The sequence below is a fragment of the Calidris pugnax genome, unplaced genomic scaffold (genome assembly GCF_001431845.1).
Source record: "Calidris pugnax isolate Ruff unplaced genomic scaffold, ASM143184v1 scaffold349, whole genome shotgun sequence".
NCBI lineage: Eukaryota > Metazoa > Chordata > Aves > Charadriiformes > Scolopacidae > Calidris > Calidris pugnax.
The window spans coordinates 591,046-604,876 of NW_015091088.1; the positions used below are offsets into that span (position 1 = coordinate 591,046).

Sequence of the window (13,831 nt, forward strand, 5' to 3'; positions counted from 1 at the left end):
TTGGAGAGAAGGGGAAGGAAAGAGGGAAATGCTGTTTTAAACATTTTCTAATAACCCCAGTTAAAATACAGCTTCTGTCTGACCTGTCCCAAATTCTACTTGTGTTATTGCACAACTGGAGTCCCCAAATCTCTGACACCACCATAACCAGGAGTGGCAACAAACCCAATGTGAATAACATTTTGGGGAGTTGTGGGTATTTTCTTTGACCTGCAGTTAACCCAAGCTGATACAGATTGCTGTGCTATTCCTGCCTTTTGTTTAGGGTAGAAGCTTACACTATTACGTCCTAAAAACAAATTATGAAAGAATATATTTTTTTTCATACAGAGAGTGCACTTTTCCCCCTAGATGTACAGAACGGCAAGAAAAGAACTGCCCATCTCACTTCCTATAACCATAATTTTATTTCACAGATGGAAAACAAACATTAATTCTTTTCTCCCCAACAGGCACTAACCTATTTTTCAGCAGTGCACAACAGCAACCTTATAAAACTAGTATTTTCCATTGAGCCGCTGCAACAGGCAACGTAAGATTTTATGTATTTATTTATTTATTTAGTGTGCGTGTCAGAGTACTTCTTCCCAAATACTGCAGGCTGTGTTGTGATTTCAATCTGCCTATTCTGTCTCAGGGAAAAAAAAGGATATTTTGGTTAAAGCATCCCATTGCTCAAACGTGATATACATCAGGCACCAAAACCAATATTGCAGGTGCAGATCAAAAGCCACAGACAATAATAGAAAGTAAAATAAAGAGGTCTTAATGGAAACCTCAAATGGCAAAGTCCATTCTAAATAAATCTTCAAAATGGTTTGTACAGGCTTCCCTGAGAAATATAGGAGAAGGATAAAATGAGAGGAAGGAAAGGAGCAGGGAATAAACAACATTTTAGATCATTGCTTGGAGTCTGAAGAGGGAGGAAATGGGATGGGGCAAGATGGAAAAGCCTGAGGAAGAAAGGTCTCTATTATTAAAATGTTTACCTCCTGTTGGAAACATCTTTAAACAGTCTGGCACCAAAACCCCCAGGACTTGCTCACTGCAGAACGTGCCAAAGGGAGATTTCTTCCAGAGCAGATTGGCTGCTTCTAAATTATTGCCTCATCTAGAGCAATAGTCCAGATGCCAAAATAGCGAACGGCTTAAACTTGCTTGGCCACCAACCTGGCTGGAAAGCCGCACTGTTTATGCAGAGAGTCTCAGTGGTCACCTCCAGTGAGTTACTACCTGTCCCCGCTCCTCAAAAAAGGTCCCTGAATACAGCCCTTCCTAAATAGGACAGTACACACAAACTACATTTTCTGTGCCGATTCAGGCTCATATAGAGCATCTGTCTTGAAATGGAAAGTTTTACCAGCTCCGGTAGGTTTCTGTTGAAATACAGGACAAACAAAACCCCTAACCATTCTGCGCTGGGGACCATCGCCCACAGCCCAGGAGAAAGTCTGCAGGGGAGAAAACACTTCCTAACCCACACCTTCCCCTGGCAGTCCCCTACAACTGCAGTCCCACACATTCTTGTCTTGGCGACCTTAACCAAAGGACCCATCCCTGTGTTGCCCCATCCCTGGAGGTGTTCAAGGTCAGGCTGGATGGGGCCTTGAGCAACCTGCTCTAGTAGGAGGTGTCCCTGCCCATGGCAGGGGGGTTGGAACTCGATCTTTGAGATCCCTTCCAACCCAAACCATTCTATGATTCTATGACCCAGCTGCCCTGGGCCTCACGTCCCCAGCCATGTCTTGGGTTCAAGGCTTGCAAGGAAGAAAACTTGCAGTACACGCCATCCTTTGGCAGCCCCACTGCATCAGTAGCTCCAGCCTTTTCCCTCCCCCAATTCTAATCTTAACCCAACCCTGGGCTCATTCTGAGGTGAAGGCACTCAGACATCACGTCAGTGACCAAGTTCAGAGAGGAGAAAACATCTGCAGCCTAAACCTTCCTCTGGCCCCATTGCCAGCCCCACTACAGTTACATCTCTGGGCTTTGTCACTCTCCCAGCCCTAAACCTGACCATAATAATGTGTGTTGACCTGTTAATGAACATTTGTTGCTATTTTTCTGTACCACTCAAAAAAAATTTTGTAAAAAAATCCCCACTAGTTACCATTCAGAAACCTTGGCAACCAGTACATGGCAGGGTTCTGTCCCGCCTGCTGCACTGCAGACAGCAGGAAAGCCAGACATCAGGCAGACATCAACATGACCATAACCAGAAGCAGCTTTTTTTCCTGCCCTTAGCTGCACACAGCAAGTCTAGATACCCCACTAGGGACAGGGGAACATTTCCAGTATCTGTTGCCCAACCTCATGGTTATCTCTGAAAATTCTGTATGGCATTACATTATTCCCACCCTCCCCTCCTAAAAAAAAAGATGAAACAACTTCACATTCTTCTGAAATCACAAATTTGATAACTTCAAAAAGCATTAGAAATCCTGCTGAATTGATCACTCTAGGACATTATATTAAATCTTTAATAATACATTTGTATTGCAGCAGTCCCTAAGAAAGGTAAGGAAAACACAGTGACAGGACAAATGCTACCTGAGCAACATAGAGCCCATCAGCTTCACACGTACATTGTTCAGGGCTTTATTTTCACAACATTTACTTCCATTACAGAAGTTAACCATATTACCTTCGTACCAAGTCACCAAGGGCAGGCAATCCACATTCGCCCTTGCTAAAATATACAGTGAAGGCCCTGTCCCCAGATCATGTTAGACAAGTTACTTCCATCACCCATTCTTGCAGCAGTAAGTCACTTGAAGGCACCTGCTCAAAAAGCACATCCAGTTGATGGCACACTAAGATCCTCTGCCTCAGACATCCATCCTGCCTGGCCAATTTAGCAATACTGATGAGTCTGAGGAAGGCACTAAGGTCTCTATGGGCAAGTTCAGACAAAGGGTTGAAGCCTAACAGGTCCTGAGTTATATGGAGATTTTGAACGATCACTCACTTCTCTGAGTACCTCTCAGTTCCTGATGACCCTGTCTGATACCAACTCTTTCCTCCATGAAAGCAGCCCTTTTTCTTGTGCAGAAAAAATCATCAGGGCTCAAGTATATTCATCCTCGTGAGGGCATCAAGGGCAGATAGACTGCTTGCTCCCCATGTAAATGGCAGACCCCAGCCTTGCCCCCAACTACCGCCAGTTGCAAGCCCAGGTTTTCCCAAGCACAAATTAAGTTCAGGTTTTTGTACTGCTGTCTACCTCAAACACAGAAAATCCTCACGTGGGTATGAATCTTCCAAAGAAAAAAGCAAAGCCTTTGTATCACTGGGTACCACGATCCACTACACCAAAGTCGGTGGGCTACTGTATAAATGGCCAGAAAGTGCAAGTGTCAAAGTTAGAATAGAAGTGTTGGTTTTGTTGGTTTCTTTTCTGTTTGTTTGGAATTTTTGCCAGGTTTTTTTGTTTGTTTGTTTTTAAGATATTGTTACTAATTTCCATACTCCTGCACCTAGGAAAACAGATGTCAATGGGACAAGTCCAACTAAGCAGTCACAAGAGATAACAAAACAGGATGAATTTAAATCTTCCATTATTTTCTGCTTTTTCTTTCACGTCCAGTAAGACACTGCTAATTTAAGGTCTGACACCACATGGTGAGGGAATAGTGATCAAAACAAACCATAAAACAATGTCCTTCAGCACTGTTTTCAAAAGGACAATGTAGGTACACTCCCCAAACTTGACCTTTTTGGTAGCTGGGGTTTGGTGACCAGCAGACATTTTAGAGACAACTGGCAAAACAAGTTTAGGGAGAACTTTTAAAACTTTAGCTTTCAGCTGACTTGTTTCTCACAGAAAGCATTCTGGACTATTAACAGCTACTTATGCAAGAAGTTAAACGACACAGGCAGGAAAATAGAACAGAAATATAAAGATTGCAGTACCTCTCCTACTGAGGCTTCCTGGTACCTGACATGGCCAGGTTCCTCTGACGTGACCAGAAGAAAGATACGATAACGAAATCTCAAGGAACTTTTTAACAGTAAAAGGAACAAATACACGACAAAAAGAAATTCAGATAAAACAGTTTTCAAAAGAATTCAAAGTAAGATGAAGGCAAAAACCCCAACAATTCCACCAAATACACAAAAGACAATAACCAAAAACAGGATAAAACCAAGATTCTTCATGCTCCATCTACAAAACCCGAGTCTCTAAATACACACCTGACCTATTTTCCAGACCCTTCAGGTTCTCAGTTAGGATTTCTGCCCACCACCCCTGGCATGTATGCACCTGTCCTGAGTCAGGACAATCCTCTGGTCCTTCACTTCTCCAAGTCCTAGCTGTTAGATGAAACACAGTAAGACGCTGCACAGAAGCTGAAATCTTAGAGCTGCCTTACCTTATAGAAACGACAGGGCATGATGGAAGTGGGAAGCTGCTCCATCCCCACTCTTATAGGGAGAAGCTAGATCATTTCCTTCCCCCGAAAAAAACCAGCCCTGATAGGTATGGGAAGAATCAATTGCTGTATTCGGTGCTGTCCCCAAGGCTTGGCATTCCAGGAGATAAGGTATCTCCACAGCAGGACAGACAAGCTGAAATCAGTACTAGCCACTGTGTGACTAACCTATGAGACCTTCCTGGGGTTGTTTATCACCAGTTAAGAATTTGAAAAAACTTCTGCCAGGAAAAGAAGGCGTTTCAGGCAACAGCTGATAAAAGATCTAATGAAAAGCACTAAGACAACTGCCCATGAAATTCTTGCAAGAAAGCGTCAGTTAAGAAAATATTCAGAGGATGGCTGCCAAAATCCAGCCTCCAAGAAGACCTTGTTTTTAAGAGGAAATGGAAGAGAAGCACTTTCAGAGAGTAAGCTTCAGAATCGGAAAAAAAGAAAGGTTGAAGTGATGTGTGTTCACAGATCAATCCAGGCTGGAGGGATAGACATCCAACAGAGTTCTTTGCTCAAATAACAGATCATATTCCTAAAAAGAAAAGCTGACTAATGACTTGATCTTAAAGTAAAAGGGCATTTAATGTTTGAAAGTTCAGGAAATTCTATCCACAGTAAACCTTCCCTGAGACATTTCTCTCTTTAAATTAAGTTTTACAGATTTACATTCTAACAAGCAGCCTTTCAGCACTTGATAATTATTAGCCCAGACAGCTTCAAATCCACATATTTTGAACTCATGCTCTAGTGGCAGCTCCAAAATGCCCCCAAACAGTTGACAAGGCGACAAAAATCCACTATTAGTCTTAAAGATGAACAAATCCTATTGAAACAGCAGACAATGAAAAGTCAAAATATTTTGTTGCAAAGGAAGTGGTAAAGAAGTTTCAAAATATAGAGATGTTCCTGAGGTCACGAAAATATTTTTGGGAAAACATTCTTAAGTGATTGCTAATGATGCCCCTGACATTATTTATTTAGGATCAGATGAACAAGGTGCTTTTTTAACAAGCAAGACAGAAGTGACTTTGTCCTATGAAGGGCTCACACTCCAGTCTGATAAGTAAAAGGTGAATAAAGAACTACACAAATGTGTAGGATTGAGAAAACAAGCATGCCAAACTCAGGATAGCGTGGGTCTTGCTCTGCCAAAGACTAAAAATATGAACAAGATAGAGACCTTGCAAAACAGCTCAATAAAGGCAACAGAGAGGATTGTGTAAACGCCTTCACAAGCAATTTACACAGAGCCCACCGCCACAGTGACACGAGGACTGTCCCATGCACCCATGGATTTACAATTCACACGTAGTTTTACGCCAAATAGCAATGGCCACGGATAATTGCCCAAAGTACGTACCCAGTATAATTTCTTAAACATGCACTCTTGGAAAGCTGAAACCTCTCACAGGATTACCTCGCTTTGCACTTCAGCAACACTCCGTTTGAATGGGTCAGTGTTCCACAGTCTCTTGCCCTGTCAATTACTAAGCTCCTCTGAAAAAAAAAAATACCTCTACTATTTAGTCTGCTGAGATGCATATTTTTTTTTTAATGTAAATACAAAGACAGGCCATTCTGAGTGTACTTAAGCATGCTCCTCAATGGCTATTCTCCTCATGCACACAGCTGAGCATTACGGTTTATGTTACCTTTGACCCCTCACCTAAACCGTACTAATAAATAGCTCTTCATTATAACACGGCAATAAAACTTAAAGATTAAAAACTCTGGATTCATATAAAACTGTTTCAAATGTCCTCACATGAACCTAAATCTTAATGCTTAATGAGCCTTGGGGCCCGTCTCTCCAAGCTGGAGACATGCCAAATCCACGATGCTGATAATGTTTTGCCTTTACAAGGCAGAGCCTGGAAACCGCAGGAGAACACCAATCCCTTCTCACCTCAAGGCATGGGTCACATTCAGAACTCCAAGCATGCCTATGAAACTCAAATACCTTCTTAGTTTCCAGGAATAGGGAATTCAAGCACAAGCCTAATTAAGCATAAGGGGCATCCACTAACTTCTCCAGCGAGGTATCTGGCAAGACAAGAGTCTCTGCTCTGTGCACTACGCAGCCAAGTGCTGAGCTGATGCCAGGCCTATACCACTGACAGACAAGCAAAATAACCCATCTGCAAAATCCTACAAAGGCGATTGATTATTTGTTTTCCCCTACTGGGTCTTTGTAAGCCTAACGGCAATTTTACAGAAGGGACATTAACCTGCAAGAAGAACTTGATTTTTCAACATCTGAACAGCTGGAACCCCATAAACACAACGAAGGCTGTTCTCCATACCACTGACTCAGAAGACAAAGTTTTACTATTCCATAGCATTGCACTTGCACTGATCTGGCCCATATCCAGCCCTTGCTGAAAACAGCATTCATGTCCGCCCAAGCCTTGGTCAGATGCACTATAATCATGATGCAAGCCCAAAGAAACTCGGCTCTCTGAGAAAAAGCAGCTCATTCATCACCGGTGACACGAAGAACACAAGCCAAGGAGATTTCTTATTTATAGACGAAAATTATTCTCATGACAGAGCAAATGATAAATTCCATTAAGTAATTCTTGGTCACAATCACTGTCAGCTCACTCAGCTTTATAGCCACACTTCACTTTTTCTTTAAATACTATTAAAATGATCTATGTGCATGACTAACTTCGTTTGGGTTTTTTTTTTTAAAAAAGTAAAACCTAAAAAACTTTCTTGTACTTATAAAATGCATATATTCCTAACGTGCATCTGAAGGGAACTGCCTTTTCTACATAAGAAAAAGTGTTAAACTTTTTCCTTAATTCACTGTACATAACCAGTTTTACCAAGAGTACTTAGAAACAATAATACATCTTCATTTTTGTTCTTTCAAAAAAAAATAGAGTCAAAGAATCCCGGTTTCATACAATAGGCATGGTTTCTGCACATCTTACTAAGCTACATAACACCAGGTGCTATTATACAAAATAAGTGTCTCTAAGAAAGAAAAGTTTGGGAAAATACTCATAAGTTGATATCCACAATTGCATATGACACCCATCTTCAACTACACACAGTTATTCCTCTTTCACTTATATGTTTATGCCATAGCTTCTCAAGGTGTGCAGTTGGATATTTGTTAGAACTTTCATGCTTGAGAAAAATCACTGCACTTACAAATTGATTTACATGCATATGTAAAACAGACACACAGCTGAACTGTTCTACACACAGAACCCAAGGTACTACACATAACCATGACACTGTTGGACTCCACTGCAAAGCCAAATCATTTCTGCTGATATCTAAATCTGGATTCTGTTTAAATTTACTGTTTAAGGTCCTTCGCTCAGGACCCATGCATGTCCCAGCTGCTGTTGTTACTCTTCATGATTTGGTCCTATTCCTGACATCAGGCTCTCATTACCACTAATACAAACTTTCAGGGTGGCTGGACTGCCTAATTCCACAGAAAGCTTGAGAGAAAATAGGATCCCATTGCACGTCAGAAATGCTTACGGATATATTGGATATTTATAACTCTTGGATAGTGACATGAAAGCAAGTAATTAACTTTGATTTTCCAAGTCTCACATCCCTACAGAGACCTCTAACTGCTGAATGCCCAGTGTGAAAGAAAGAATCCTGCAGTAGCAGAGCTGGGCAGGGGGAAGCAGGTGGCAAGGAGAACAGAAAGGAACTGCTCACCTTAAAAACACACTTACAAGAATATTAGAGCAGTAACAACTAGGCAACGCAGGAAGACATATGATTTTTTTGTCTTCAGGCAGTAATAATTAAACTTATTAATAGAAATTGTTGCATGGATAGAAATAAAAGCAACTTCAACTTCTCATCTGCTGTCTCAGAAAAGCAACAGAACTACCCCAATCAGCGGGGCAGGCAGATGGAGACAAGACACACTTTTTCTTTTGCAATCAACATTCAAATATCTGACTTCATAGAATAGGCACACCTAAGCATTGCAACAACCAGATGCAGTTTATTCCTGATTAATCCTCTAGCTTCTTACGATATCTGGGTCAAACCTAAATGTTAAATCTATGTAACAAGAAAAGAAAAAAAAAAAGAACATGCTGGAGCGGAAATTGGGAATTTCTAGTGATATTTCTTACTAGTGGTGGTGTATTCCTGCCTCAAATAGCTTTCCACCATGCCCCCAGGAGGGCACGCTTGCCCATCAATGCAGAAGCGCGGCCAGGAAACTCCTCAGTCTTTGCTCATGAGAATTTAATACCCCAAGTGAGAACAGAGCAAGAATTGCCTCCCCCTAGCTATGATGTCCCTTGCTGAAGTCGCCATCTGCACTGACGTCAGACAGCTATGCTAAAAAGCCATGAACTCATGTCAGACAAACAGAAGTCACAGTCACCGGCTCCTCGGCACAGCTGGATGAACAATCGGAGCCGGGACTGCCGGGGCAGCTGCACAAGAGGGCTTTCAAATATCCAGAAAGAAGGAAGGGCTTGTGTTACTCTCGTCTGTCAGCTTGCTGCTTTATGGCATCCTGCATCCTTTAAATATGCTCCTTGGCTCCCGGGTTGAGTGGGGCAAGCTATCCAAGTGTCCTTGTGAGGCCAGATGGAGATGCCACGCGTGCAGGGCTGCTCCGCTAGTCAGGCTGGTAGCCCATAACACATCCCTCCTAAGAGCCCAAGCTTTTGGCATCACACAGGTGTATTAGTTTTCATTTATTAGGACACGTGGATAGTTGCTAGATGTGAATCAATCATTTATAACCGATGCCGTGACGTCTGCCTGAGTTTGCAGGATGCGTAGGCCACAGACATCAGGATCAACTCGGGGGAAGCCTGGCACTACTGTGCGTAAAGCTCCAACAGTCCTGCTCTAGACACAGACAAAGATTTCCCCTGTGCCATTTTGCACATCTGACTGTTTGGGGAATGGACTTTGGCATGGTGGCTACATCCCCATCCCCTCCCTTCTGCAAAACGCCTGCGAAGTCCAAGGTCAGGTTGAGACATGTTTGGGAGACTCAGGGCATACTGCTGCGTCCCCATCCCTGATATCAACTTCCAGTTCTCTAGTTGCTGGGACACCTCAGGACCCATCACAAAATTTGGTTTGAGGTGCTTTCAGGCCTCATCACAAAATACAACAGGCCAGGAAAACACTGAAACAGCCACGTGGAAGTTAAGGACCACTCCATGCTGCTCACGTGGACATCACCCACGCAAGTGCCTGGCTATGAGTTGCCAGTTAATGACACTAGCAGTGACTGCTGTCCTGTGGAGATAAACCGAGCCAAGTTTAGCTTCTCCCTAAAATTTCAACTAATCAGATAAACCAGACCAAAGGCAATGAATTCTTCCATCTTCAGAAAACTAAGACAGCTGTAACCATCTTTCTTGCCTTTCATAGCTTATCAGAGATTTTGAAATCAGATTGTCATCTCCTTGTTGAGGTCAGCTGTGATGAAAGCACAACAGATTAGAAAGAGGTTGAGAGAGAGCCTAAATACCACTAGATTTTGTTCATGAGGTACCCAGGTTTGTCTCTGATAAACCAGAAAACTCCTGCCTACAGAGACAATGTTGCCTGCGGCAGTTTCACTAGCACTTTACTGAGAGAGAGAGGAAAGAATCAAAAGACTATCAGTGCTTCACCTACCAAAACCTGCACTTTTTGAAGATAGATTAAGAGCTCTCTGTGTTACACCCCAGGTTTTTGTTGAGTTCTTTATTTTACAGCAAACTCAAACCAGCGAGGAGCACACTTATTGTTGGCCTCATAATTTGTTCATCATCAAAAAGCCAAACTTGAAGGCCAAATTGGTAGCTCTCTGGTTTATGCTCTGTAGCCTAGAGAGTTTCATCCGCCAGCCACAGCTGCCCGGAGCAGGATGCAATACAAACGTCACAGCCTCTCTGATTTAAGGTTGAGGAGACAGAAGCCTTCAGATTGTTTTGCACTGATCCACAGGTGGTAATCAAAGACAAGCAATTTGCCCAACATCACAGAGCATTTTAGTGGTATAACCAAGTGGTGTCCCTTGACTTGCTTATTACTGGAGCTTGCAGCCTCTTAAGAAATACATATTTATGTGTTTCATTAGCCAGACGTTAGTTAAGCTTCACATCTTAAAGATTTACAGCATTTAAATCAGACTACCTCTGCTTACTTGCAGATAAGATTACAATCTAATCTTGAAACACACATCCCTTATTTTTTATGCAACACAATTCAACCTTAACATTTAAAGAGCACTGTGAAATGATTCAGCACTGAGAACTTCCCCTGAACACGCAGAGGAGAGATCTTGTGCAAGAGGCAACCCTTAAATACAAAGAGGTAAACTCCACGCTCCTTCCGAGTTACACAACTTTTGATCAACAATAACAACTACTTCCCTCCTCCCAAAGCCACTCCTCAGCAAAGACATGCAACTACAATCAAACCAGATCCTATCATTTCCTTTATGTTTTTTTCCCCTTTTACAGCTAAAGTTCAAGCTGTTTGATTAACGGCACTAGTGAAATACATAACAGTACTTACACAGGTAGGTTTCAAAGCTGTCATAAGGTACCTAGAGCTGAGTTACAGGATATTAGCTCAAATCTACTGCTGAAAACAGTTTCCACGTTCCAGTGCCTTTCATAGTATAAAACTTAACCAATAGCTGAAACAGTCCAGCTAAACATCTCAGGAGATCTCATGTATAAATTTCAACATGCATTCAGTTCTGCCCAAGCTTCATCCTTCTGGTGTGCAAAGACAGCTTTTACCAACTTCAATGACAACCCTGCATGCCCAGGGAAAGAAACTGGATCATAGAGGTGATTCAGATCCCAAACTCCTGACAACCTGCATGGGATTTTCAAAGGACTACAGGCATTAGGGCACACTTCCAAATTGCTCTTAGGAATCACCAGCTTTGGCATTTAAGCTCACAACATGCTTTTGGAAGACTCTGCCTAAAAACTAGCTATTAAAACCAGAGAGAAACGTGCAAAAGCTAACTTTCACCTCCTGTCCAAAAATTACAAAACACATCATTCAAATACACCTTTAGGTAAAATTTAAAGGATGCCTAACCTTTCCAGAAACTATAAAAGCAGCTGAGTATTGATGGTATTCAGATGGCTAACTCTTGACAGTGCTCGGACCTGGAGTTGGTCCAGAACACCTCACCGTAGCAGAGACGTCCACAGGCAGGTGTGGAACACCATTTGCCAAGCTGTGGTTAACATCTTTAAATAAAAGGAAACCAAAAAGCAAACATCATTTTTACTTCACATAACTCAACTAAGGAGCTGGGGTGGAGTGAGGGAAGCACTCTGCAAAATCTGTTTTCTTTAAGCCACATTTCAGTCCTCACCATAACAATAGCTTGGGCACTGAAGTGATGCTGCAGTGAAACACCAGCATGCACGATGTCAAAACTCCCAAAAGGAAACTAACAACTGGACATACTAGCTAAAGTTCGTCTCAGATTTAGTCAAGATTGTATTCAAGGCTCAAAATTATAAGTGTTACTTACTCACACAGAAGAATGCCATTTTCTAATCCAGAACGAAAATCTTTCTCACCGAAACTTCTGCCCGTCACTTGCTGCAAAAAAGAAGGGGGAAAGAGAAAAGTGACATCTATTAGAAGACGTACTTTTCAAGAGCAGTTCATAACATTCAGTTAAAGCATCTGCTGCATAGGAAACATCTGAGCTTTACGGGTCCTGCCAAAGGACTAAGTTGTGTCCATCAATCAGTTTCCTCCTTCCCATTTCATCAAGCTATTTAGCACACAGAACAATGTATTTGCTCTAGCCAGTGCAATTACAGATTTTAACTGAGGTGTTTTCTAGAAATAAAATAGAAGAACTACCACCCAAAAACTACAATGTAATCTTCAGAATATTTTAAAAATTTTATTCTATAACATTTTGAATTTTATAACTATTGTATTCAGACAAACATAATATCTTTACTGCTTTCTTTGCTTCCTGTTAAAAAACTTATACTGGGCTTGAACTTTTGGCCTTTAACCTGCCACCTTTGTAGAAGAAGCAAAGGCAATTGGAAGCACTCACATGAGTTATAGCCCTTCAGACACACACCACAATACTCCTGGTCATACTAAATGATATTTCACATCACGAAGTCAACTGTGAGTGTGAATACAAGCTTGGTGGAAGCTGAAGTTTAGGCACCTACTCATAGTCTGCAGCCCGTCAGGGATGCTTGGAGCAGGAGGTACACACTGCATTACGAGCTCTTAAAGCCAGTCTGTGCTGCTTAGCACAGATGGACAGCCTAGATGGACCATCTAGGAACTGTCTAGGAATCCCAATCTCCCCTGAGGGTGCCGGACGCAACAAGCATGACTGAACCCCCATTTATGACTCATTACTATGCTGACAATGGCTTGCCACTCATCCTCAAATCATTCTCAACAGATGATGTGTTCAGTTAAGAGTAAATAATATTTATTATTACCACCAACAAATATATAAAAATAGTTGCTATGTTTTGAGAGCTCTGAACAGAAACAAAACAAAGCAAAAAAAAAAAGCCTGCCTGGTTTTTAATTGTCCTCCAGGAGGTCTTCTCCTCACCCAGCCAAAACATTCACCGGATGCTTACAGAGTTCTCATGGCTCCCATCCAATCTTTCAGCAAGACCCTTAATCTGGGCGTTGCTTCCACCATAGAGAACAGTGACATGGGGACACATCTGTCCTTACATCCCCATTTTCTCCTTGCTGTTCCATTCAGATACAAGACCCTTCCCCTCCCAGCTTCCTGTCATAAAGACAGCAATTTATAAAAACTGACAAGTTTGGCACTTTCCCACGGGATTAGCAAATGCACCAGCTTCACAAATGCTGGTTATAGCTACGCACAGTCTCAGACAGGGAACAGCACCTTTTTTTGAATTGAAGCTCAAATGCAAAGCCTAAAACCTAATCCCCCACTTCATTATAAATATATTGTTTTTTCAATGTGAAGGAACCTCTCCCAACAAACTGGTATGACACTATGTAAACTTTAACCCCTCATACTCTGAAAAGCATATCAGAAAGACATCAGTTGACAATCATGTTTTATGCAAATGCATAAAGTAGAACAAGGCACTGGGTTGCCGTCATACCTCAGAAGACACCAAATGCAATTTGCAAGTAGTAAGTAACCTCTAAGCATTTAAACTATCTCTAATCATGGTAAATCATTTCTAATCTTGATCTTGCTGGGACAGAGGGAAATCATGACAATAAACCCCTTAGCATTTGGGATGAATGATAGACTGAGCACATCAAAACTGGCTTTTATTTCATCCATAGAATAAAGTACAGTATGGAAAGGAATGGGAAGAGCTATTTCATAACAGCCTGACTCAAAGTGGTTTTTTCATCTACACAGAGAAGAAAAAAAGAAAAAAGAA

General features: G+C 41.8%; 1 protein-coding gene across 4 annotated transcripts in view; it reads right to left on the minus strand.

The window, feature by feature from the left end:
• The window catches only part of LIMCH1 (LIM and calponin homology domains 1), a 186,883-nt gene that overhangs the window by 105,277 nt on the left and 67,775 nt on the right, over positions 1 to 13,831 (minus strand). For all 4 annotated transcript variants that reach the window (XM_014957818.1, XM_014957817.1, XM_014957816.1 and 1 more), the window contains exon 2: positions 11,935 to 12,005. In XM_014957818.1, the coding sequence (XP_014813304.1) occupies positions 11,935 to 12,005 (71 nt within the window). The remainder of the gene's footprint in view (positions 1 to 11,934; positions 12,006 to 13,831) is intronic.